Source organism: Myodes glareolus, chromosome 2 (assembly GCF_982192425.1).
Source record: "Myodes glareolus chromosome 2, mMyoGla1.1, whole genome shotgun sequence".
NCBI classification, from domain to species: domain Eukaryota; kingdom Metazoa; phylum Chordata; class Mammalia; order Rodentia; family Cricetidae; genus Myodes; species Myodes glareolus.
In genome coordinates, this window is record NC_142027.1 from 108,330,614 (window position 1) to 108,357,987 (window position 27,374).

At 40.5% G+C, this 27,374-nt stretch overlaps 1 protein-coding gene across 2 annotated transcripts; it reads left to right on the forward strand.

Moving 5' to 3' along the window:
- Positions 1-231: 231 nt before the first annotated feature.
- Positions 232-25,537, forward strand: LOC125398807 (uncharacterized). 2 transcript variants are annotated; one of them, XM_085682852.2, is made up of 4 exons: positions 232-367; positions 12,837-12,963; positions 17,469-17,561; positions 22,286-25,537. In XM_085682852.2, the coding sequence occupies exons 1-4, from the start codon at positions 329-331 to the stop codon at positions 24,265-24,267; spliced, it is 2,241 nt and encodes a 746-aa protein (XP_085538978.2). In that variant the 5' UTR covers positions 232-328; the 3' UTR covers positions 24,268-25,537. The 2 variants fall into 2 exon arrangements, with proteins under 2 accessions (XP_085538978.2, XP_085538985.2); XM_085682859.2 differs by having other exon boundaries at positions 235-367; positions 12,799-12,963.
- The last annotated feature ends 1,837 nt before the right edge of the window (positions 25,538-27,374 follow it).

Here is a 27,374-nt window from a genome sequence, read left to right on the forward strand (position 1 = left end):
CTTCCCGTTTGTGACTAATATACACATACATGTATTTACCTGACGGGGCCAGAGTCCCCAGCAGCTGCACCTGAGAACCTGTCATCCTAGGCTCCTCTAACCGTGCGTTGGCGACAACTACTGTCACTCAGTAGGCAGGACGCGAAGACTGCCCAATCGAAAGCAGTGGACTGAGGCATGTCCAATCAGACACACAGACGGTGGACGGGGGCGGGCTCTGCTTGTTGCCAGGCCTTTGTCTGGGACCCTCCATCTTGGGCTGTGTGTCTGCTGCCCAGGAAGCTCCTGCGCAGCTTTGGTGGCGCCGTGACGCTGTGGGTGCAGGGCGATGGTAGGAGGGCGCCGGCGGCACCGAGAGGCGGACATGGTGAGTGTGCGTGTGGCGCCCGGAGGTGGCGGTGCGCGAGCGGGAAGCGCTGTGGAGGATCGGGGTCCGCTGCCAGGCGGAGCGGGCGGCCGTGCAGAGTCCCCTGGGCTGTGGGTCTGTCCGAGCCATGGCGTCCTGTCCCTCCCGCTGTGACGACTGCAGCCGGCTCTGGAGTCCTCACAGCGAGGGCTGCTCTGCGCTGGCTGCCTGTTTGCTCCGGATCACGTGTGGCGAGGACTTGGTGGCTCATCAGGGGAGAGTCTCTCAATGTGACGTTCATTCACAAAAGGAGCTAGGTATGTTCCCTAGATGCCCAGCCCCTTCGTCCTCTCCATGTTCCACCTAGTCCCTGGACTTTACAGATGTATGGGAAGCAGGATCTCAAATCCAGAACCTAGGCCAGCTCTTCTGAAGTCTGGTTACCTGGTTCTTCAAATTCCACATCCCCGCCCACACTCCCAAACACTGTAACTTCCCTTTCCACCATTTGTGCGCGCCCCTGGCTTCCCACAGGTGCTCCCCAGAAAGGCTGCACCGAACGCCTCCCAATCGCTTCTCATGGTATATCTCAAACACAATTTCTTTTTCAAAAAAAAAAAAAGTTTTGTTTTCTTCTAGGTACCAGAGAAATGGATTTTAACAAATTTTTAAGCGCGTGCGTGCATGTGTGTGTGTGTGTGTGTGTGTGTGTGTATTTGTGCCTGAGTGTATGTATGCATGTGCACCAGTGAGAACAGTGCCAGAGAGGGGGTGTGATCCCCTGAACTGGAGTTGTAGCAGGTTGTGAGCTACCTAATATGGATGCTGGGAACAAAGTTTCAGGTCCTCTGGAAGAACAGCAACTGCTCTTAACTGCAGAGCTGTCTCTCTAGTCCCAAGGATTTCTCTGGCAAATTGATTGTTAGTTGAATACATAACCAATATTATAATGTTTGGGTTATATAGTAGTTCCACTTAGTTTTTTGAAATGGAACACAAACTGTATTGCATAACTTATATTCTCATTAGCAATGTACCAGGATTCCTCATTTGCCCTATCCAGGTCTTTTCAAACACTTGTCCGGCACGGCTTTATTCTGTACTGAAGCTACGGGAGGTCTGCTCTGTGCAGTAACCACTCCCTGGTGGGGTTCAAGTCACCACCGGAAGAGTGTTACGGGAGGTCTGCTCTGTGCAGTAACCACTCCCTGGTGGGGTTCAAGTCACCACCGGAAGAGTGTTCAAACCTCTTCTGGGGTAGCAGTGGCTTGTGGCTTTTAACTTCATTAATGGTGGGAGTTGAGGTCCAATGAAGTGCCTGTGCGTCCACCTTAAAAAGTTCGTTTTGACTGTGATTCATTGCCATTTGCACAGGCCCAGTCTCCTGTCTTCTAGAGTTCTCAGGTTTAGGATTACTTCTTTGAAGTGGGATACATTGAGACCAAGACACTTCGTGGGTATTAAACTCCTTCCAGGAGGTGGACCTTGTAGACAGGATGAGAAGGGGTGAGAGTGGGGAACTTAGGAAAGGCTGCCCACCCATTCTGGATGCCACAGCTTTCAGTCTTTGGTTATTTTTTCTCTAATAATGTTTTTTTTAAAAAAAAAATATGGTTGGGTTGATACATGTGTTTCTGTTACTCTTAATACAAACCTCACATCCATATAAATCCATCAATGGATCTTACTTATATTGGGATTCCTTGGAGTTTGTTACTATAGTATTAGAGTTGCATACCATGTTAGTATCACGTAATAATAGCCCATATTATTGCTCTTACTTCTAGGTTAATATTATATATACTATGGATATACACATGTACACAAATATATTATCTATTTATGCACGCATATATTAAACCTTCAAGAAAAATTTCAGGGTTTTTGTGGTTCTTTTCCTTCTATTAAAAATTAAGCATGTTGAAATTCTGATGGGATAATATTATTTAACTGAGGAGGAAAAGGTTATGTTTACAGTTTTTTCAACACAGATGGTATATATAACTTGGTTACTTATATGTGCCTCTCTGAATTTTTATTTTCTAATAAGTTCTGCCTATTTCCTTTGCAAATTTTATGTCCAGGTGAAATATCACAAGCATATGATATCTATGCAAAACTTAGCCTGTGCTTCAGTGTTAACTACTCATAAAAGACCTTGAAGGTGACTGTCACCTAGGCCACATAATTATGTGTCCCTTCCTGAATGTATCTCCTTTTGTCTCTGTTCCCAGGATTTCAGCTTCTTATGTGATTATTTCTGTGTCTTCTGTGTTATCATGGCATAAATTTATACCTGTGACAGATAATATTTTGCCTCTTTCATAGCCATTTTCTCCAAAGAAATGACAGCTTACATTTCATCTTGAGTTTGTGTTCAGGTGTTCCATGTGTTCATCAATACTGTTTCTCTGTCTTGTAATTTCATTTTATATATTTTTCTCATTTCTAAATGTGTTCTGAATTTTTATGGTTATTGAACATGTACATACTTACTATATAAAACAGATTTTTCAAAAAAATAAAAAATAAAAAAACACAGATTTTTCAAATCCCTTGGCTATTTTCCTTCCTTATTTAAACTTATCAGATGTATGTGAGACAGTTGGTTTCTTCCACTGGGCCACTTCATTTTTTACTCTTTGTTTTATTTGATGAATACAATTATTTTAGTGTACTTTAAATTATGATTTTTTTTAAAAAAATATGGCTTTGTGTATATTTGAAGAGATTGCCCATAACACTTTTGTGTTCCCACTACACCTCCAATAACACCTTTTGGATGTCTTAGTGTGATTTTAGATTTCTAATTTATGAATAACTTCCTACATGGTATGAGGAAAGGGTATCCAAACATTTGTAGCCATACTGTTACTCCACTGTTTCAGTAGTTAACATTGGAAAGGGATTATTTTCCTATGATGCAGTCCAATCTGTCACCTATGAATCTAAAAGACAAGGATGTTTTTAAGGGCTCTATCTTTATATCCACAGTTCTGTTTATTCTATTTATTCATCTAATTGCCAACTTAATAACATATAGACATGTGACACATCAAGATGTTATGCTCTCAGTAGATTCATATATGATAGTGGCTATAACATGTAACTGAGGTTTGTATAAGTTTACTTAGTAATGTTTGCAGAATGTCAGAATCACTGAGGAAACATTTCATAGGATGTCTCCACTATGATGTGAGGTATGAGTTTAAATATATAATACAAATCAACATGCCATTTTCCTTATTGAAGTTGCCTGGAATTGCTGATATTCTCTGTGATATGTTCCTTTTCAATACCTCTACATTATTTCCTGTATTTGGGATTTTTATATTCTCCTCCAAACTTTTTTGAAAATTGCATTTGCTTACCTATTTTGTGTGTACGAGTTTTCATGGATACTTGGTATTCTTAGTAGACAGAAGTCTGTCAACTCGTTTTTGCCATGGAGAGACTCTTGAAACATATGGAACTGTCCATTCAGATTGTTCGTGAATGGAGTAAGGATGTATGGCATTATACCTGCTGGGCACACACAGTACCATAGTTCTGTGCCACAGTCCCAATGTCTGCCTTTTCATTGGGTTGTTCCTTTTCAGGTTTAATTTAATTTTTATTAAGTTAAATTTTACATTTATATAAACTGTTTCTGTCTCTCTGCCTCTCTGTGTGCGTGTGTGTGTGTGTGTGTATATGTGTGTGTGTGTGTGTGTGTGTGTGAGAGAGAGAGAGAGAGAGAGAGAGAGAGAAATGTGTGTGTGTGGGTAGAACATGTACCTAAATGTTCAAGTATGCATACACATGTGGAAGCCAGAGATAGACATTGGGTGTCTTTCTCTATCATTCTCCATTTTGTTTTTCTCAGAGACCATGCTCACTGAACTAAAAGCCCACTATTTCACTTAGGAGTGAGCTCTCAGGATCCACCAGTCTCTACCAGCTCCCCTCCCCCAGTGTGACAATTGCAATTATACATCCATGCCCAAGGGGTTTTTTTTTATAGTTTATGATCTTTTTTTTTCAATGCTAGATGGTGTTTATTATGCTATTTCATCATAAAGAACATGAATATATTTTTAAACTATACCAAGCTTCACAGTTTTACAGATTACAAAATTTGGAGCTGGGCAGATGGCTCAGTGTGTGAAAGGTCATCAAGCCTAAAATCTGAATGCCATCTTTAGAGTCCTTATAGTGGAAATAGAGAACTGACATTTACACTTGGTTGTCCTCTGAACTACAAGTACACACAGTATGCCCAGCTTTTTATGTCGGCTCTAGTGATTCAAGCTCAAGTCCACACAGTTGCGTAAAAGATGTTTTTTGCCCACTGCTCCATCTCCCCAACCCTGTTACTCTTTTTTTAAAAGTCTTTATTTTATGTATATGAGTGTCTTAGGGTCTCTATTGCTGTGACAAAAGACCATGAGCAAAGAAGTTTGGGGAGGAAAAGGTTTATTTGGCTTAAACTTCCACATCTATCACTGAGGGAAGTCAGAACAGGAGCTCAAGCAGAACTGGAACTTCAAGGCAGGAGCTGATGCAGAGGCCATGAAGAATGCTGCTTACTGGCTTTCTCCTCATGGCTTGCTCAGCCTGCTTTCTTACAGACCCAGAACCACCAGCCCAGGAATGGCACCACCTATTCACAATGGACTGGGCCTCCCCCATCAATTGCTAATTAAGAAAATGCCTTATAAGCCTGCCTACAACCCATTTTTTTCTTGCTTGCTTTTAGAGCATAATTTGAGATAGGGTTTCTCTGTGTAGTGCTGACTGTCCTAGAACTGTCCTTGCTCACTCTGTAGACCAGGCTAGCCTCTAACTCAACTCACAGACATAAAACTATCCAGCACAATGAGTGCTTTACCTACATATATTTATGTGCCCCATGTGCATGCCTGGTGCCCACAGAAGTCTGAAGAGGGTAATAGGTCCCCCAGAACTGGAGTTATCGATGGTTATGAGCTGCCATGTAGGTACTGTGAATTGAATCTGGGTCCTCTGAATGACCACCCAGTGCTCTCAACAGCTGTGCCATCCATCTTGCACCACCATTATTTTAATTTTATTTTAAAAGTAACAAAAACTTCTCATCCATATGTGTTCATCTATGGATTTTGTTTGTATTGTGATTCCTAGGAAACTCTCCAAGTTTTTTTTTTAAAAGTTTATTAAATTATAAAAGTTTCCATTTCCGCCCCTCCTCCCAACACCCTCCCACTTCCCCCACTCCCTCTCCTCCTCCCTCTCCATCCCTAAGAGTAGTCAGGGTTTCCTGCCCTGTGGGAAGTTCAAGTTCCTCCCCCCTCCCTCCAGGTCCAGGAAGGTGAGTATCCAAACAGACTGGATCCCAAAAATCCAGTATATGCAGAGGAAACAAGTCCCAGTGTCATTGTCAATGGCTTTTCAGAAAGACTCCGGGCCAGCCACATCCAGAGAATCCGGCCACATTCAGAGAATCTGGTTAGATCACGTACTCATTCAGTTCCAGTCCAGCTGGCCTTGGTGAACTCTCATTAGATCAGTCCCCTTGTATCAGTGGGTGATGACGCCCATCGCAGCCCTGATTTCTTTTTTCATTTTCTTCATCCTTCTGCTCCTCATTTGGACCGTGAAGGGTTCCGTCCGGTGCTCCAATATGAGTCTCCGTCTGTATCGCCATCCAACGTCAGATGAAGGTTTCCTCTGCTCTTGCCCTCTTTGTTCACGTTCTCCTTCCTTCTGCCTCTCCTTTGGACCTAGGGAGCTAGGTCCAGTGTTTCGACATGGGTCTCCGCCTCCATCTCCCTCCATCGCCAGATGAGGGTTCTATGGTGATATGCAAAATGTTCATCAGTATGGTTGTGGGCCAAGGCCGGTTTAGGCACCCTCTCCTCTGTTCAGAGAACAATCTGGGGATCTCTCCTTGGACCTGGGATCCCCTTTATACTCAAGTCTCTTGTAAAACCTAAAATGACTCCCTTAGTTGAGGTATATACTTCCCTGATCCCATATCTATCCATTCTCCCTCCCCCCCATCCCAGTCCCCCGATCTTTCCCCATTCCTCCCCTACTCCTTTCACTCTAACCCTCTCCCCTTCCAACGGCCCCCTCACCCCCCCATGCACCCGAGGTTACCTGGCACTCTTGTCTCTTTCCAATCTCCAGGAGGATAGCTACATGATTTTCGTCAGGTTCACCTTCTTATTTAGCTTCTCTAGGATCACGAATAATAGGCTCAAAGACCTTTAATTACGGTTAGAATCCACTTATGAGTGAATACATACCATATTCCTCTTTTTGGGTCTGGCTTACCTCACTCAGTAAAGCGTTTTCTATTTCCATCCATTTGCATGCAAAATTCAAGATGCCATTGTTTTTTTTACCACTGAGTAAAACTCTAATGTATATATGTTCCACACTTTTTTTAACCATTCTTCTGTTGAGGGGCACCTAGGTTGTTTCCAGGTTCTGGCTATTACAAATAGTGCTGCTATGAACATAGTTGAACAAATGCTTTTGTAGTATGTTAGGGCATCTCTTGGGTATATTCCCAAGAGTGGAATTGCTGGGTCCTGAGGGAGGTTGACTCCCAGTTTCCTGAGAAACCGCCACACTGATTTCCACAGTGGCTGCACAAGTTTGCATTCCCACCAACAATGGATGAGTGTTCCCCTCATTCCACATCCTCTCCAGCACAGGCTATCATTGGTGTTTTTGAGTTTGGCTATTCTGACAGGTGTAAGATGATACCTCAAAGTTGTTTTGATTTGCATTTCCCTGATCGCTAAGGAGGTTGAGCATGACCTTAAGTGCTTTTTAGCCATTCGAAGTTCATCTGTTGTGAATTCTCTGTTCAGTTCAGTACCCCATTTTTTAATTGGGTTAATTAGAGTTTTAGTGTCTAGTTTCTTGAGTTGTTTGTATATTTTGGAGATCAGACCTTTGTCTGTTGAGGGGTTTGTGAAGATCTTCTCCCAGTCAGAAGGTAGCCTTTTTGTCTTACTGACAGTGTCCTTTGCTTTACAGAAGCTTCTCAGTTTCAGTAGGTCCCATTTATTTATTGTTTCTCTTATTGTCTGCGCTCCTGGGGTTCTGCTTAGGAAGTGGTCTCCTGTGCCTATGTCTTGTAGACTACTTCCTACTTTCTCTTCTATCAGGTTCAAAGTGGTCGGATTAATGTTGATGTCTTTAATCCATTTGGACCTGAGTTTTGTGCATGGTGATAGATATGGATATATTTTCATTCTTCTGCAGGTTGACATCCAGTTATGCCAGCACCATTTGTTAAAGATGCTATCCTTCTTCCATTGTATAGCTTTAGCTCCCTTGTCAAAAATCAGGTGTTCATACGTTTGTGGGTTAATACCCGGGTCTTCTATTCGATTCCATAGGTCGACTTCTCTGTTGTTATGCCAATACCAAGCTGTTTTCAATACTGTTGCTCTGTAATAGAGTTTAAAGTCAGGGATGGTAATGCCTCCAGAAGTTCCTTTATTGTATAAGATTGTTTTGGCTATCCTGGGTTTTTTGTTTTTCCATATAAATTTGATTATTGTTCTCTCCAGGTCTGTGAAGAAGTTTGATGGGATTTTGATGGGAATTGCATTGAATCTATAGATTGCTTTTGGTAGAATTGCCATTTTTACTATGTTGATTCTCCCAATCCAAGAGCAGGGGAGGTCTTTCCATTTTCTGGTATCCTCCTCAATTTCTTTCTTCAAAGACTTAAAGTTCTTATCAAATAGGTCATTCAATTCCTTGGTTAGAGTTACCCCAAGATACTTTATGCTATTTGTGGCTATCATGAAAGGTGATGTTTCTCTGATTTCCCTCTCTGCTTCTTTATCCTTTGTGTATAGGAGGGCTACCGATTTTTTGGAGTTGATCTTGTATCCTGCCACATTACTAAAGGTGTTTATCAACTGTAGGAGTTCTTTGGTAGAGTTTTTGAGATCGCTTATGTACACTATCATATCGTCTGCAAATAACGAAAGTTTAACTTCATCCTTTCCAATTCGTATCCCCTTGATCCCCTTATGTTGTCTTATTGCTATTGCTAGAACTTCAAGCACTATATTGAAGAGGTATGGAGAGAGTGGACAGCCTTGTCGTGTTCCTGATTTTAGAGGAAAGGCTTTGAGTTTCTCTCCATTCAGTTTGATGTTAGCTGACGGCTTGCTGTATATTGCTTTTATTATATTTAGGTATGATCCTTGTATCCCCAGTCTCTCCAACACCTTTATCATAAATGGGTGTTGAATTTTGTCAAATGCTTTTTCAGCATCCAATGAAATGATCATATGGTTTTTTTCTTTCAGTTTATTTATATGATGGATTACATTGATAGATTTGCGTATGTTGAACCAGCCCTGCATCTCTGGGATGAAGCCACTTGATCATAATGGATAATTTTTCTAATGTGTTCTTGGATTCGGTTTGCCAGTATTTTATTGAGTATTTTTGCGTTAATGTTCATGAGTGAGATTGGCCTGTAATTCTCTTTCTTGGTCGTGTCTTTGTGTGGTTTTGGTATCAGGGTAAGTGTAGCCTCATAAAAAGAATTTGGCAATGATTCTTCTGTTTCTATATTGTGAAATACATTAAGGAGTATAGGTATTAGCTCTTCCTGGAAGTTCCAGTAGAATTCTGCATTGAAACCATCTGGTCCTGGGCTTTTTTTGGTAGGGAGATTTTTAATAACAGCTTCTAATTCTTCACGACTGACAGGTCTGTTTAGATTGTTCACCTGGTCTTGGTTCAACTTTGGTATATGGTACTTATCTAAAAAAATGTCCATTTCTTGTACATTTTCCAACTTTGTGGCATATAAATTTTCGTAGTAAGATCTAATGATTCTCTGAATTTCCTCTGCGTCTGTGGTTATGTCCCCCTTTTCATTTCTAATCTTATTAATTTGCATGTTCTCTCTCTGCCGTTTGATTAATTTGGATAGGGGCTTGTCGATCTTGTTGATTTTCTCCAATAACCAGCTTTTTGATTCATTGATTCTTTGGATTGTTTTCTCTGTTTCTGTTTTGTTGATTTCAGCCCTCAGTTTGATTATTTCCAGTCTTCTACTCCTCCTGGGTGAATCAGCTATTTTTTTTTCTAGATCTTTCAAGTGTGCTGTTAAGTCTCCAATGTGTGCTTTCTCCGTTTTCTTTAATTGGGCACTTAGTGCTATGAACTTTCCTCTTAGCACTGCTTTCATAGTGTCCCATAGGTTTGAGTATGTTGTGTCTTTATTTTCATTAAATTCAAGGAAGACTTTAATTTCTTTCTTTATTTCTTCCTTGACCCAGGGGTGATTCAGTAGTTGACTGTTTAACTTCCATGAATTTGTTGGCTTCCTGGGGGTAGCACTGTTGTTGAATTCTAACTTTAATCCATGGTGATCTGACAAGACACAGGTGGTTAGTAATATTTTTTTGTATCTGTGGAAGTTTGCTTTGTTACCCAGTATGTGGTCAATTTTCGAGAAGGTTCCATGAGCTTCAGAGAAGAAGGTATATTCTTTCCTATTTGGGTGGAACGTTCTATAGATGTCTGTTAAGTCCATTTGATTCAATACCTCCAATAAATCTCTTATTTCTCTGTTAGGTTTCTGTCTGATTGACCTGTCCATTGGTGAGAGAGGAGTGTTGAAGTCTCCTACTATTAGTGTGTGTGGTTTGTTGACTGCCTTGAGTTCTAGAAGTGTTTCTTTTACATAAGTAGGAGGCTTTATATTAGGGGCGTAGATATTCAGGATTGAGACTTCCTCCTGATGAATTGTTCCTGTTATGAGTATAAAATGTCCATCTCCATCTCTTCTGATTGATTTTAGTTTGAAGTCAATTTTGTTGGAAATTAAAATGGCCACACCTGCTTGTTTCTTAGGTCCGTTTGCTTGGAAAACCTTTTCCCAGCCCTTTACTCTGAGTAGATGTTTATCTTTGTGTTTGAGGTGTGTTTCTTGTAAACAGCAGAATGTTGGATCCTGTTTTCGTATCCAATCTCTTAGTCTGTGCCTTTTTATAGGTGAATTCAGTCCATTAATATTAAGTGATATTAATGACCAGTGGTTGTTGACTCCGGTTATTATTATTTTTTGTTTATTTTTTTAATAGAGTTTGTATGTGTCCCTTTTTTGAGTTAAGCTCGTGAAGGGTCGCTAGATGTCTGAGTTATTGTAGGTAATGTTGGCAATGTTGGATTCCTTGGGTTGCGATTTTCCTTCTATTACTTTCAGTAGGGCTGGGTTTGTCGCTACGAATTGTTTAAATTTGTTCTTATCTTGGAATATTTTGTTTTCTCCATTGATAGTGAACGATAGCTTGGCTGGGTATAGTAGTCTGGGTTTGCATCCATGGTCTCTTAGTTTCTGCAGTACCTCTGGCTTTCATGTTTTCCATAGAGAAGTCCGGTCTGATAGGTTTACCTTTATAAGTTACTTGCCCTTTTTCCTTTGCAGCTCTTAATATTCTTTCTTTAATCTGTATGTTTTGTGTTTTGATTATTATATGGCAAGGGGATTTTTTTTTTGATCAAGTCTATTCGGTGTTCTGTATGATTCTTGAACCTTCATAGAAATATCATTCTTTATGTTGGGAAAGTTTTCTTCTATAATTTTGTTGAATATATTTTCTGGGCCTTTGATCTGCAGTTCTTCTCCTTCTTCGATCCCTATTATTCTGAGATTTGGTTTTTTTATTGTGTCCCAGATTTCTTGAATGTTTTGTGATGAGAATTTATTGGATTTGCTGTTTTCTTTGATCAGAGCATTTATTTTCTCTATGGTATCTTCAGACTCTGAGATTCGTTCTTCCATCTCTTGTATCCTATTGGTTATGCTTGATTCTGTAGTCTCTGTTCGTTTACCTAGACTTTCCATATCCAGCCGGCCCTTGTTTTGTGTTTTCTTCATTGACTCCATTTCAGTTTTCAATTCTTGAACTGTTTCCATTACCTGTTTGATTGTTTTTTCTTGGTTTCCCAGTGTATCATTCATGGATTTACTCATTTCTTCGAACTTTTTGTTATATTTCGCATCCATTTCTTTACTCATTTCTTCAATCTTTTTGTTGTACTTCTCATCCAGTTCTTTAAGGGAGTTATTCATATCCTGTTTAAGGGACTCTATTGCTTTCATAATGGCATTTTTTTTCCGCTTCTTCTGAATTAAGAGGTTCAAGACCTTCTATTGTAGGGTCTTTGGTATCTGGTGTTTTCATGTTGTTTTTTAGATTGTTGGAGGAGTTCTTGCCTTGGCGTTTGCCCATCTCTTCCTTCAAATGCTCTCTATTGGATCTTCTGTTACCGGGTCAGGTTCCCTTGTTGGGCAGGGACTTCACTGACAGAAGGTCTACCTTTCAGCAGGTAGTCTATTGAAACACAGGCACTCCCTCCTGCCGGGTTCCACTCAGAGCCCCGGCCCAGTGCACAAGGGAGCTGCTCTGGGGAGATCTTGTGGCCCCAGAGGGAAGGGGGGAAGAGAAGAAGGTGTTCCTGGATAAAGACTGGGACAGGATTTGGGAGAGCTCTGCAGGGAGGAGCCTCCTCTGCCTGGTGACCAGAAAGTCGAATGGGGCGGGGAAAGTCTGAATTCCTTCTAGCCAAAGCCTTCGGGCCAGTAGCAAACTCAACCCCTCCTCCAATTTATGACTGCTAGAAGATCACTGTCTCTTGCTGGCCAGGAGTGTGGCTGAGCTGAGACAGAGCTTACCTGTCCTCAGGCAGGCTCTCAAAGCAAAGGAAATGCCCCTGCCGGCCTGAGCCCACAGCCCAGGCCCAGCGTGCAAGGGAGGAGCTCTGGGGAGATCTTGTGGCCCCAGAGGGTAGGGAGGAAGAGAGGAAGGTGTACCTGGATAAAGGCTGGGACAGGATTTGGGAGAGCTCCGCAGGGAGGACCCGCCTCTGCCTGGTGACCAGAAAGTCGAGGGGGGCAGGGAAAGTCTGAATTCCTCCTAGCCAAAGCCCTCAGGACAGGAGAAAACTCACCCCTCCTCCAATAGATGTCTGCTAGAAGATCACTGTCTCTTGCTGGCCAGGAGTGTGGCTGAGCTGAGACAGAGCTTACCTGTCCTCAGGCAGGCTCTCAAAGCAAAGGAACTGCCCCTGCCGGCCTGAGCCCACTTCCCAGGCCCAGCGTGCAAGGGAGCAGCTCTGGGGAGATCTTGTGGCCCCAGAGGGTAGGGGGGAAGAGAGGAAGGTGTACCTGGATATAGGCTGGGACAGGATTCGGGAGAGCTCCACAGGGAGGACCCGCCTCTGCCTGGTCAACTCTGCAATTTTTTTAATTCATGAATTAACTAGAGATAGTGTATTTGTATTCAATTTTCTTTGTCATATAAAACAATATAAATCAAGCTGTACTTTCTATGAAATACTAGCAAGACAATAGTATGCGGTATATGTGTGTGTATGTGTGAGAGAGACATAGAGAGAGATACAAATACATGCATGAACTCTGATTTTATGTTCTCAAGGCTAAGGACTTGGGTTGATGAGAAGTGTGTCATTGCAGTCGTTGGTGTCATTTGAGGATGTAGCTGTGGACTTCACATGGCAGGAGTGGCAGGAGCTGGATGCTGCTCAGAGGACCCTCTACAGGGATGTGATGCTGGAGAACTACAAGAGCCTGGTGTGGTTGGGTGAGTCTGACTCTGCAAGTTTGGTAATATCTGTTCATACTAATGGATATTATACATTTTCAACTGACATGTAGTACTTAGACTATACAGCCATTTAAAATTATTCCTCCATTTCACTGTATCCCAGGATGCACTAACCACCCCCTCCCCTACAACTTTCCCATATGTTGTGACCACTATTTCTTTCATTACTTCTTTGTAATGAAAACTTAAGTGTTCAACTATAAGAACTTGCAGCATTGTCCATTTGGTTTTTGTTTCTTTCATTATTTCTTTCTTAGTTTTTATTTTTGTCTTTTTTTTATCCAATATATTTCACTTATGTATTGCGACTTTCCTGGAGAGACATAGAAGGAACTCTTCCCACCCCAAATAATAAGGAGCTGACAGAAGTATCTATCAATTCTCCTTTGCTGGAGCTCCAAAGCTAGCTTATTAAGAGCATGTGCAATTAGGCAGGAGGGAGCCATTACTGAAATTTCATGTGAAGTATAAATGACCGTCTTAAAAGGGAATGTTAATTTCCCATTACTATTATAGACCAGTGATTTTCAACCTTTCTAATGCTGTGACTCTTTAAAACAATACAATTCCTCACGTTGTGTTGACCCCCCAATCATAAAACTATTTTCATTTCTACTTCATAATTGTAATTTTCCTACTGTTATGAATCATAGTGTAAATATCTGCTGTGCAGGATGGTCTGAGGCAACCCCTATGAAAGAGTCATTTGACCACAAAGGGTCACAATGCACAGATTGAGAACCTCTGTCCTAGACCTAGATGTTTGCTGTATGGTTCAGTTCTGTTGTCTTGACTGTGCCAGTGTCTCCTGTAGGCTACAGTTGCTCTACTTCAAGATAGTGGTGACTGATCACAGAGGAACTATCTCTACTAAAACTGTAACACCCTCCCTGCCGTGTCACTAGGACAGAATTTTCATTTATTTTGATAAAAAATGTTCCATTTTTATATGTACTAGTTTTTACTCTTTCTGTGTTGATGGACACCTACATTGATCACACATTTTTTTTTTCTTTGTGGACAGCACTGTAATGAGCACAAGACCAAAGGTTTTAAAACCAGGTGTGAACTACCATTCATTCCACTCCTGTAAGCCTAGCATTTGGAAGGTGGAGGCAGAAGGATCAGCAGTTCAAAATTATTTTTATCTATATAATGTGTTCAAACTAGGCTTCATGAGACTATTTCAGAATGAAAAACCGGCCAGAGAAATGGATCAGTGGTTAAGAGCACTTGCTGCTCTTGCAAAGGACCTGAGTTTGGTTCCCAGCAGGTACATCTGGTGACTCACATCCAACTGTAGCTCCAACTTCAGGGAATCCAGCACCCCTTTCTGTCCTCCGTAGGTACTTATACTCACATGTACAGATCCTCACACAGACACACACAAGTCCATACAATTTTTAAAATAAAAACAAATCATTTTAAAAGGTAAAATATGAAATCAATAACAAAAATGCATGGTTTTGGTACTTCAGTAGCATGTCCATTGGACATATGTGCAAACAGTCCATGTACCAGTCTGGTTCTAAACTCTGAGGCCTTTGTACTGGTTAGTTGGAAATGTTACCAAATTTCTTTTAAACCATGAATATGAGGTATTTTTCGTGTGTGTGTGTGTGTGTGTGTGTGTGTGTGTGTGTGTCTTCTTAAACCTTTTTCTCTATTTTGGCATTTCAATGTGTATCCTGGTTAATAAATTACAAAATTATTTTAACTTTTAAAAATAATTTATAATGGCTGGAGAGATGACTCTGTGGTTAAGAGCACCTATTATTCTTCCAAGGTCAATTCTCAGCACCCACATCAGGTGGTTCACAACTGCCTGTAACTCCCTATGAGAGCAGGTATCCAACTCCTTCCTCTGGCCTACACCATCACCCACACACACAGCATACAGAAACATAAGAAACATAAATACTAAAAATATTTTATAGCTATTATGAATTGGATTGCATTCTGAATTTATTTCTCAGAAATTCCTTTACCAATAAGCATGCAATTTCATTTGGAATTTCAGTTTTTACTTTGTGTTTTGTTCCCAAAGGGAAGTGATTCAACTTTTCCAGCTGTTATTTTTACTTCTGTTTGTTTGTTTTGTTTTTTGTTTATTTATCTTCTATATAAAAATCTTTAACCTACAAAAAAGACATTTTTTACATTGTCCTTTGTTTTAACTCCTTTTATTTCTTTCCCTTACTCTACTGTTATGTCTATAATTGCTTTATTTACATTGAAGAAGAAGGTTTAAAGAGTACATCCTTGTCTTGTTTGAGAGCTTAGAAGAAATAATTTCTGTTTTTTCTCATTCATTAACCTGTAGACTGTGGGTCTGTTCTATATAAACCCTATGGTATAGAGGTATCAATCTTCTATCTCTATTTGACTCTAATTATTGAGTTTCATGAAGATAGTATGTTGAATTTTCTCACATCTTTTTTAGGCAGGGATGATGGTGTTCATGTGACTTTATATTCTTCATTCTGTTGGTAGGGTGGTTTACATTTGTGACTTTCCATAACATGAAAGTTGTGTCCCTGGAACAAGTTACAGAGAATCTCAATTTAGGGGTTGGACAAATGGCTAAATGGTTAAAAAGCACTTGTTGCTCTTGCAGAGGACCCAGGCTCAATTTCCAGCACATACATAGTGGCTCACAACCATCCATACCTCCAGTTCCAAGGGATCCAGTATCCTCTTCTGATCTTCATGGGTACCAGACATTCACATAATACATGGACATACATGCAGGCAAACCACTCATAAAATAAGATAAATAAAAAATAGAATCATTGTTTAGTATATTTTTATATTCCATTCTGACTTGCCAAGAACTTCGGTCTTTTGGTCTGTAGTTTGTTTGCTGGGTCCATGTCAACTTTTGAAATCACTGTAGTGATGCTCTGTAAGGTTACAGCTACAGTGGTTGAGACCCATCTTAGTTACTTTTCTATTGCTGGGAGGAATCTTTATGGTCAAGGAACTTAAAAACCAAATCTTTAATTTGGGACTTGCTTATTTATAGTTTCCAGGGGTGAGTCTGTGACCGTAAAGGCAGGGAGCACAGCAGCACATAGGCAGGTTTGATAGAGCAGTGGCTGAGAGATTGCTTCTTAGCCACAAGTTGAAAAAAAAAGAAAGAAAAAGAAAGACTGAGACTTGTGTGGGCTTTAGAAACCTCAAAGTCCACCCCTAGTGACACACCTCCTCCAACAAGGCTATGCCTCCTAATCCTTCTCAAACAGTTCCACCAGCTGGGAACCAAGTATTCAAATATGTGAGTCTATGGGGACGATTCTCATTCAAACTGACAAATTTCTCTAATGGCTTTTGTTTTCAAAGTAACTATGGGTTTTTCTCGAGTATATTTTAGAATTTTCTTTGTCATGGAGTTTTGTCAGTTTGACTCTAATATGACTCAAAATTATTATTAGTCCAGTCTGGTAGGAGTTCTTTAGCATTCTCCTATATCTGAACATAAACATCCTCTTGACATTAAATCCTTAAATTCAATCTGTGTGTTGATGTCCCCTCTCCTTTTTTTTTTTTTTGAACACTGTGATGAAATGCTTGCTTTCTCCAGAGCACTTCATGTCCATCAATAGCTTTGCTGGTTTTTTTTTCAGTTTAGTAAGCCTGCCTGGGTTATTTCTAAGTTCCCTAAAATGTGTTCTCCTAACTAATGAGCTCTGTGATTTCATCTGTCAGCTTTTATGATTTCATGAACTGAGGCCTTTACTTCCAAAACTTTTGGCTGGTTCTTTTTTGTGATCAATCTCTACTTTCTCCATTTCTCTTAAAGATCATGAGTCATTGTACCAGGTGGTTTTGTATGTCAACTTGACACAAGCTGTAGAGTCATCAGAGGAAGGAGCTGAGAAAATGCCTCCTTGAAATCCACCTGTAAGGCATTTTCTGATTTAGTGATCAATGGGGGAGGGTCTAGCCCATGGTGGGTGGTGCCATCCTTGAGCTTCTGGTCCTGGGTTCTATAAGGTAGTCTGAACCAGCCATGGAAAGCAAGCCAATAAGCAACTCTTCTCCATGGCCTCGGCATCAGTTCCTGCTGCCAGGTTCCTGCCATTTGAGTTCCTGTCCTGACTTCCTTCAGTGGTGAACAGCAATGCTGAAGTGTGAGCCAAATAAACCCTTTCCTCCCCAACTTGCTTATTGGTCATGATGTTTCATTGCAGGAATAGAAACCCTAAGACAGGTATTCCATTCCAGTGTCTGTTTTTTTGTTTTGTTTTTCTTCACCTTTTCTGTTTCTTTCAAGTTTTCCTACATCATTATGTTGGGTTTTATATATCATACAGTGTAATTCCCCATAAGGTGATATTCCAGGGAGTGAAGACTGCAGCGCAAACCTACTCTAACACAAGTTCTAATTCAGTCGTGTGGCAAAGATCCTCAAATGGGACTGTTGTCTTTTGTTCATAAACCTGAGTTGGCCTTAATCTTTTATTATTTCTCATTTACAGGGCACTGTTTAACCAAACCTGAGTTGATCTCTAAGTTGGAACAAGGATTGGCCCTGTGGAGTGGTGCCGAAGTCACAGAGCAGTGCCTACCAGGTGAGTCAATGCTGTGGCACAAGAGTCAGCAAGCAATGCGCTCTTCAGCTGTTGGTCATACTGAGATGTTTCATCAGCTTTTATCAAAGCCAGACCGAAACAGAGTGGGCTCTTGAATCAGACACTTATTTTTATACAATTTCCAAATCAGGGACTACATGTTAAACCATTCCCCTGTATTGATCGTGTTTGGTTTGGTTGTTGTTGAAGTATCCTTGTATCTGCTCAAACTCACTACTGCTGTGTGAGATTTCTCACACAATTTTTTTGTTAGAGACTTTTTCTATTTGTCTATTTATTTTTTGCAGTGCCAAGTATCAAACTCAGAGCTTTATGCATTCTAGGAAAACACTCTAGCAATTGGGCTCTAGCCCTTCCTCCATCCCTCACTTACCCTTTCCTCCTTTCCAGAAACTAATTTCTACTAGACATTTGTTGACATGTTGGTTTTTTATTTCAGTTCTTGCTCTTTGATTTGTTTAAGGATTGTTGTCTTTGTAATTGTTTGGATAGCAATATAGCATGAGAAGGAAAAGTAAAAGATAGAAGAGTCACAAAAGATTTAAAAAAAAAAGAGGAGAGGAAAAAGCATGAGATTCCATTTTAGGAAAGGCATCAAGTGAACTAATCTCCAGTGAATTACTTACTTACAAACTAATCACTGGATCGTGACTGGGCTGGTTAGTGTTTTTGTCATCAACATAGGCCAGGATCATCTGAGAAGAGAGAACTTCAAATGAGAAAATGCTTCCATCAGTTTGGCCAGTAGGCAAGCCTGTGGATCATTTTCTTGAATGATTTGATTGATGTAAGAGAGCCCCGCCTACTGTGTGGGTGCCACTCCTGGGCAGCTGGTTCTGGGTGCTATGATAAAGCAGGTTGAGCAAGCCATGGGGAGCAAGCCAGTAATCAGTGCTCCTCCGTGGTCTCTGCTGCAGTTCCTGCCTCCAGGTCCCTGCCTTGATTTCCTGCCCTGACTTCCTTCAGTGGTGGAATATGAGCAAGATGTTTAAAACAAATAAACCCTTTCCTCCCCAAGTTGTTTTTGTTCATGATGCTTTATCACAGCAACTCAAACCAGTAATCTTAGTTTGTGTAGATATACAAATGTAAAAAACAGTGGCCTACAGGAAGTTTTAATGTTGCAGTTATTGTTGTAGTTGCCAGTGGAAATTTTAAGGAAACAAGAAGAATTAATCAGAGGTTCAGGAGTAAAGTGGCAGTTAGGTTTTGTTGACTTAGGAATAGGAAGACCAGCATGTAACAAAGGAGAGAACAGATTCTGAGGACAGAGTATGAACCATATGATTAAGAAGATATTGTGAGTATAGCTGAAAGACAGGAAACAGAAAGGCAATGCAGAGAAGAATAGGAGCCACTTAAGTCCAACCTCATCTCTTCAGAGAGAGGGGAACCAAAAGCCACACCTAGCCTGGAGAGTGCAAGGAGCCCCAAATCCAGCAGACCCACATTCCTCCACTCTGGAGTTCTGTAAACATCCCATCCAGTGCTTGCAGTGGGTTTTGTCGAACTTTCTGCTCTGAAGATTATTATGCAGAAATCTTTGCATTTCTGTACATTTCTGGGGGTGCCATAAAAAGCTGCTGTTCTTGGGGCCTGAAAGTTGGAAATGATTACAAAATAAAGGAAGCGCTGGGCACACTTGCCAAGTCTCTATGCAGAAAATGACCACTTTTGTGTTGATGAGCAGGGTCAGGTGCAGAATCACTGAGAAGCGTAAACCAGAGTAAATTCACAGGGTAGAGGGTGTCTGCTGGTCTCACTCTCTAGGTAATGTATGAGCCTGTACTGGCTGGTTTTATGTCAACTCAAGAAGGAGCCTCAGTTGAGGAAATGGCTCCATGAGATTCATCTGTAAGGCATTTTCTCAATTAGAAGTCAGTGAGGGAGGCCCAAAGCACTGTGGGTGGTGCCATCCCTGGACTGTTTGTTGGTCCTGGGTTTTGAAAGAAGGCAGGCGGGCTGAGCAAGCTATGAGGAGCAAAGTAGTAAGCAGCTCCCTTCCATGGCCTCTAAATCAGCTCCTGCCTCCAGGATCCTGCCCTGCTTGAGTTCTTCCTTCAATGATGAACAATGTTGTGGAAATGTCAGCCAAATAAATCCTTTCTTCCCTTATTGGCTTTTTTGGTCATGGTGTTTCATTGCAGGGCTGACAGTTGTCCGTATTTATCATGTCTGTATCCAGTTTGTTTGGGTGGTGCTGTTCAGTTTGTGTGTGATCTCCCTAATGTGCTCTTGAATTGTATTTACAAGAATCTTACTGTGGATGCTTACAACTGCAATAATCAGGAAAATTGTCCTATGATTTTCTTGTATCCTTCCCAGATTTGGGTATCAGGACAGTGGTTAATGTCTTTAGTTGAGTGTGGTGTTCCTCTCCTTTATGGAACAGTGTGAGGACAGCATTGTCAGCTCTTCTTTATAGGTTTTGTAGAACTCAGCAGGGAATCTGTCTGATTCCAAACTTTCCTTGATTGGACTTTCACTACTGTTTTGGTCTTTTAAAAAAAGACATACTAACATTTATGGGCTTTTGACCAGGTTTATTATACCAGGCTTAAAATACTTCTGTAATGTAAGCCTCATATACAGGCAAAAAAGTTGTTGGCAATCCCCTTACCTATCATTGCTGGTGCTATTCCTGTGGCACATCTCCCCAATCAGGTCAGTATTGTAACTTGCAGGGTCTAGCAATGAGCAAAACCTCTGATGCCTTTCCTCCCCAAGCAGAATAGCACATTCTGGCACTGTATAGCTGTAGCAGGAAGCTGTTTACTCTGTTTTTAGTATTTTAACTATGGTATGTTGTGGAGAGTTTCCTTTTTTTTAATTTTTGTATTGCTTTACAAATAATACCGTTCAAAATTTCCACTTTCTCCCCTCCTCCCATTTCCCTCCCACTCCCCCTCTTCTTCTCCCCCCTCCCCCTCCAGTCCTAAGAGAGAGCAGGGTACCCTGCCCTGTGGGAAGTCGAAGTTCTTCCCCCCTCAATCCAGGCCTAGGAAGGTGTGCATCCAAACAGACTAGGATCCCAAAAAGCCAGTACATGCAGTAGAGACAAATCCCAGTGCCATTATCATTGGCTTCTCAGTCTGCCCCAATTGTCAGCCACAATCAGAGGGTCTGGTTTGATCAAATGCTCATTCAGTCCCAGTCCAGCTGGCTTTTCTCTCCCTGTTTACTTGCTGTTCTGTAGAGTACCTGTACCTTGTACCTGGAGAGGTGTATCTTTTTCTTGATTTGGGGACATTTCTTTTATGATTTTATATTTATACTTTTGGTGTGCCCAATAATTCAGAAGTTGGGCATTGTTATGGTGTTGCAAAGCACTCCCATGTTCTGTTCATTTTTTTAAAAATTTATCATTGATTTTTATTGGGTAATCCAATTCCTCTCCCTGGTTGTCTAGCCCTCAAATTGTTTTCCACATAATCCATTCTACTGATGAGGCTTTCCACCAAAGTTTTTATTTTACTTAATGAGTTTTTTTGTAATTTCTAGCATTTGATGCAGTTTGGATTTTCTTCAGAAATTCTGTCTCTCTGTTGAATTCTATTTTCATGTCTTATATTGACTTCCTCATTTCACCCAGCTCTATTTTTATTTTCTTGTAATATATTCATACTTCTTTAACTTGTTTGAACATAGTTAATATCATTCCTTTGAATTATTGTCTTGGAATTTTTCCAGGTCATTCCACTGGAGTGGTGACTATGGGGTTAGTAATTGGGAGAGTGCAAGTAGTCATGATTTTCAAATTATGTTGATTTCTGTGCAGGGATTTGCATCTGAAGTAATGTGTTTGCTGAGTCTTTAGGCTCAAATCCCTTTATTTTTCACTTGGAGGTATGTGAACTGTTCAAGAGAGGACCAATTTGTAAGAGGTTTGGGGCCTTATTTGCCCTGTGGCTTAGTATTGAGGACTGCAGGGTCTGTCCTTAGCAGTCTTTTAAGAGTCTCCTACTGTCTATGCTAACCGTCATCCAGCGATCAGCATACCTCCTGCTGATCCTCTCTAACACAGCCTTCTGGCATCTCTCCATACCTAAATGCTAAGCTCTGATCAGCTGGTGGATTGGGAGTACAAGATCCTAGGAAAGTTAGTTATAGAGTCAGAAGGCCTATGGGGTAAGGAGAGTGGTTCTACCTAGTAACAATAAGAAATGAGATCCTAGAGGAGCCTGGAATCTTGTGGAAATAGAGGACCTACTGAGGGCTTGGGGTGCAGTATCCTAGAGAGGAAGGGTAGTGTAGCAGCCATCAAAGGGGAGTGGGATCTGAAAGAACAAGACATAAAGTCAGTTGCTTGGCAGCATAAGAAGTGAGCTCTCACATGAGGCAGGTTTCCTATGGGGTGAAAAGGCAAAGCCTACCTGGAGAAACAAAGAAGCAAGATTTCAGAGGTGCCTGATGACCTATGGAGTATGAAAGTATGAAGTTAACTCTCAGGTTTTTGTTTTAACATATGGCAAATTTCACTCTTTTAGTTTAGAATATAGTCACATAACCATTACTACCATAATCAAGATATATAAAAAAGTTTATGCATCCCCAGATACAATTTTAGTAAAAGTGACATTGTGTAATTTCTCAGATCAATAGTCAAATTTATGTAAATAGCTGTGAATGTCGAATGCAACATTTTAATATTATTCTTAAGAGCATATATTGCTTATGAAATGATCATTTTATTACCATTTTAGATGCCCATAAATGGACTGTCCTGACTGAAACAAGACAGCAATCTCAAGATAAGTATTTGGGTCAACTTGAAATCACCAAGAGAAATACACCAAATGAAGATGTGGTTGAAGTAGAAAAAATATTCAATGTGGACTCAAACTGCATTTCAAATGTAAACATGAGACATAAAGTCTATTATAGAATGTTCCATCAGGAGCTTGTTAATCCATGGAAAGATGTACCTTTGCCTAGTAAGCCTGATGAGACGCAAGTAACAGAAGTAACTTATGATTTGAATGGAACATGGGACGTTCTCTCGTATCCTGACCATTCCATTCACCACAGCAAGGAGAAGTGTTCAGAGTGTCATTTTCAGTATTTTGGGCCAGATGATGCCTTCCACACAAAAGCAATATTAACACCTAAGAAGTTTCACGTTCAGGCAATCTCTAGGACGTTCAGTGACTGTGGTAAATCCTTGGATGAGGTAGCACATCCTGCCCAATATCTGACTCAGTTAAGAAAGCAAGTTTTGGAATGGAACACAGATCATAAAATACACCCAAGTAAGACTGAACTCTGCAACCATGGCAACATGCACATGGAAGAGAAAGGTTATAAATGTGATTATAAGAAACCCATGCTTAAATCAGACCTTAAGAAACATCAGGAAGCATATGCAGAGAAAGAACCCCAGGGACACAAGGAAAACACCAAATTCTTCTGTCTGGATGCTGAACTACACACAGTTGATCAGAAAACGCACACAGAGAAACAAATTTATGAATGTAAAGTGTCTGAGAAAACCTTTTACCATGAGTCACATCACATCAACCATCAGAGATCACACACTCGTGAGGAACGCTATGAGTGTGAAGAATATAGGAAAACAATCTGTGATAAGTCAGCCCTCACCCAACATCAGAGACTTTCTACAGATGATAAATCCTGTGAGTGCAGAGAATGCAGTCAGGCTTTTTACCCCAATTCTCTACTGTCTCAATATCAGAGAGCTCATACAGATGTACAGCAAAATGAATGCAAAGAATTAATGAAAATTTACTTCTATATATCAAGTCTCACTCAATACCACACTCCCACTCTTAAGAAACCTTATGGATGCAACGATTGTATGAAAACTTTCTCCCATAAGTCTCAACTTACTCGCCATCAGAGAACTCATACAGGGGAGAAGCCCCATGAATGTAAAGAATGCAGGAAAGCTTTCTGCCACAAGTCACACCTTATCCGGCATCAGGGAATCCATGCACCTGAAAAACCCTACAAATGTAAAGAATGTAAGAAAGCTTTCTACCTGAAGGCGCAACTCACTCAACATCAGAGAACTCATACAGGGGAGAAGCCCCATGAATGTAAAGAATGCAGGAAAGCTTTCTGCCACAAGTCACACCTTATCCGGCATCAGGGAATCCATGCACCTGAAAAACCCTACGAATGTAAAGAATGTAAGAAAGCTTTCTACCTGAAGGCGCAACTCACTCAACATCAGAGAACTCATACAGGGGAGAAGCCTTATGAGTGTAAAGAATGCCAGAAAGCTTTCTTCTGTAATTCACACCTCACTCAACATCAGAAAATCCATACAGGTGAGAAGCCACACAAATGTAAAGAATGTGGGAATGCTTTTGCCCGTAAATCACACCTCACTCGACATCAGAAAACTCACACGGGTGAGAGGCCCTACGAATGTAAAGAATGTGGGAAAACCTTTTCTCGTAAGTCACAAGTGATGCAACATGAGACAACTCATACCGGTGAGAAACCCTATGAATGTAAAGAATGCAGGAAAACTTTCTATCTTAAAGCATATCTTACTCGACATCAGGCAATCCATAAACCTGAGAAGCCATTTGAATGTAAGAAATGTGGGAAAACTTTCTCACGTAAGTCATACCTCACACGCCATCAGAAGACACACATAGCTGAGAAACCCAATCTAGGTGAGAAATATAGGGATGCAAATTATGAAGAACTTTCTTAACTACTCGGAATTAACAGAGGACTTACATAGGTGAGAAGCACCATGCATGTAGGAAAATGTGTTGCTATTACACCTTAGCCAACATCAGAAAACTCATGCCAGTAACAGACCGTATAAATGTAAAAGTATGAGGAAGAATTATACAGTAGCTATCCCTCACTCTCTGTCAGAGAGTGCATACAGGTGAGAAGCCATAGGAAATGTAGGGATGCTGGGTATAAGTTATACCTCACTATAAGTCAGTGAATTCATGTAAGTGAGAAACCTGTGCATATGAATATAAAGATGTAGTAAAGCTCTAACTCAAAAAAGAGATGGCATTCAAGCATAAATCCCATCAATGTAAACAATGCAGAAGAGCTTCCCATCATAAAAAAAATCTCACTGTCTGAAAACTCATAGCTGGGATGCCATTTAAATTCAAACATTATGAGAAATTTTTTGACAAGTCAGACCTCAGTGTCTGCCAGAAATCTCAACACAGGTGAAGAAAATGTACTAATCTAGGGAAGCTTAGAGAGCCCTGGCAAGTAAGGAGTCCTGTGACTGTAAATAATCCAGAGGTGTTTGAAGGAGCACTTTTAATGTCAGCTTCTCTGGGTGTCGATGCTTACATTTCACTTGTACTGAGACAAGGCTAGCCTGGACAACAGAGTAATACACCATCTCCTTTTTAAAAAACTAGGTCTCTATGTAAACCAGGCTGACTTCAGACCCGTGGAGATCCACCTGCCTCTGCCTCCCAAGTGTTGGGATTAAAGGTTTGTCTCACTAGGCCTGGCTTATAATAAAAATATTTTTTATGAAAAAGTCCAATCAAATTGTATTGAACCCTCTCCTTATAGAAAATGGGAAACACTATAGAAATTTGGAACCAACTGAAAGTATTCTTAAAAACGTTTTAGTGGGATTTGAAGTTCAGCTAACATCAGAATACCATGAAGACAGACACACAGGATGAGTATAGGGACTTTGCTGCTGTACCTCACTCACCTCTGCATCAGTGGTCCATGATAGAAGCCTTCATATGTCATGGTTGTGAAGTTCCACAAAGTCACATATCTACAGGCATTGCAAAGTCCATCTGAATGGCAAGGGTTGCAAAAGACTGGCATGTGGCCCACTGCCAGAGTGTTTGTCATCTATTACCCATTCTTTCAAATTCATTCACGTACCCTGCATTGTCAAATATGCTCAAATTAATTACAGTCAATGGATAATTCTTTCTTTGGTCACATTCGGTAAAATAAATCTTAATTTTTATTTTTAATTTGTTTATCTTTGTGTATGTGCAGTGTGTGTATTTCTTGTGTGTGAATGTGGGCATGTATGTGCCACAGCATATGTCTGGAAGTCAGAAGACAACCTTGGATGTTAGACTTTGCCTTCCACTTTGATATGGGATTTGCAGAATAGCTGGCCTGCAAGTTTCTGGTGACCCTCCTGTCTCCACCTCCAATCTCACCACGGGAGTATTGGGATTATAGATGTGTGCTACTGAATCCACCTTTACATGGGTTCTGGAATTCAAATTCAGGTTCTCATGGCAAGCACTTTACTTAAAGAATCATTTCCTCTAACCAAGTTTTTATTTGTATGTTTTGTTTTGTTTGTTTCATATTTTAGCTGAGGGTTTGTATATAGCCAAGGCTGGTATGGGGAGTCAGGAATGAACAAGCGGTCTCCGACAACACTAGGCTGTCTTCAAACTCCTACTATAACCCTGGATAATCTGAAAGTCCTTATCCTCCTGCCTAGCCTCATATGTGTTTGGATTACAAGTATCTAACACTTTGCTCGGAAAAAAATTGACTTAATGCATAAAGAGTTAAAGCATATTTTGAAAGATGTATCAGAAAGCTGTGGAAGAAAGTATCACTTCACACAACTTGATGTTGGTGTTCAAATAGACTTGTTAATCAGGGATTATGAGTCACAGTTTAAATTACAGAAAAGTGTGCTAATTAAAAACCATGAATGATGCTCTGTTATTACACACATACTAGGCTATGTCTTGTCATCCTTGAAGGCTGGTAATTGACAGTAGAATCCTAGTAGACAGAGTCAAGCATGCTACTCAACAATGGACATTATATATACTATCCAATATATGTCTTGAGGGAACTCAGCATTTAATACATATACATCAAGTGTGCCAAGAGTTATGAGGACCTCCCTCAGTGATAGGGTACATGCTTTTGTATGTATGTATCCTTAAGCAAAATCTTCAGTATATATAAATTAGATAGATAGATAGACAGACAGACAGACAGATATGACAAAACATAGCTCACTCTCTAGAGCATCATTCATGATGGTGAGACCTAACCTAAAATTGATCAGAACTATCCCAAGGATAGGGAATCCTGAACTGTATAAGAAAAGAAGCTGAGCATGAACCCATCCATTACTCTGCTTTCTGGTGTGGATGCAGTGTGACAAGATGTTTTGAGCTTCATCATGATGGACTGTACCTTGAACCATGAACTTAACAAACCCCTTCTCCATTAAGTTGGTTTTGTCAGAGTAGTGTATCACAACAATAGGAAAAGAGCATTACTATAACAGTATTGTTATAGGATAAATTATGTCTCAAGGTGTATGTTCAAGTCGTTGTCTCTGACTAAGAGAACATGACCTTATTTGATGGCTAGAGATAACATAGAGGATGACTAATCATCCTTGTAAACAGAATCCATATATGGAGAGGAAAACACCATGCAATAGGAAACAATGGGGATGACAAAGCCCATTGCACCTGCAGCTTCCACAGAAAGACAAGTTTTTATCCTGTCTTACAGAGTGCATGGCACAGTGAAAACTTAATTTTAAATTCCTGTATTTCCAATCTGTGAGAGAATGTGACAACTCCCAAGGGAAAGGACATAGTATATATTTCCAGATAGCATAGGAGACAACAGAAAACAAGTGCCAAACATAGGAAATTGATTCTTTCTCTAGAAGGAAAAGTGGTTTATGAAAGCTGTGGTTGTTATGTGCAGATATCACAGGTGTTCTGGAGTTGTCAGAACTGGCAAAGCCATTGGAACAGTTGAGACCAGTAATATGTTACACAAATCAAATTCTTTCCTTAAAAATTTTTTATG

Bases quoted from the DNA above. Each gene is read 5' to 3' on its own strand.
- LOC125398807 (XM_085682852.2), top strand. From the start codon at position 329: ATGGTAGGAGGGCGCCGGCGGCACCGAGAGGCGGACATG. The intron at 368-12,836 runs GTGAGTGTGCGT...GTGTCATTGCAG, and splicing joins GGCACCGAGAGGCGGACATG to TCGTTGGTGTCATTTGAGGA. The intron at 17,562-22,285 runs GTGAGTCAATGC...TTACCATTTTAG, and splicing joins CACAGAGCAGTGCCTACCAG to ATGCCCATAAATGGACTGTC.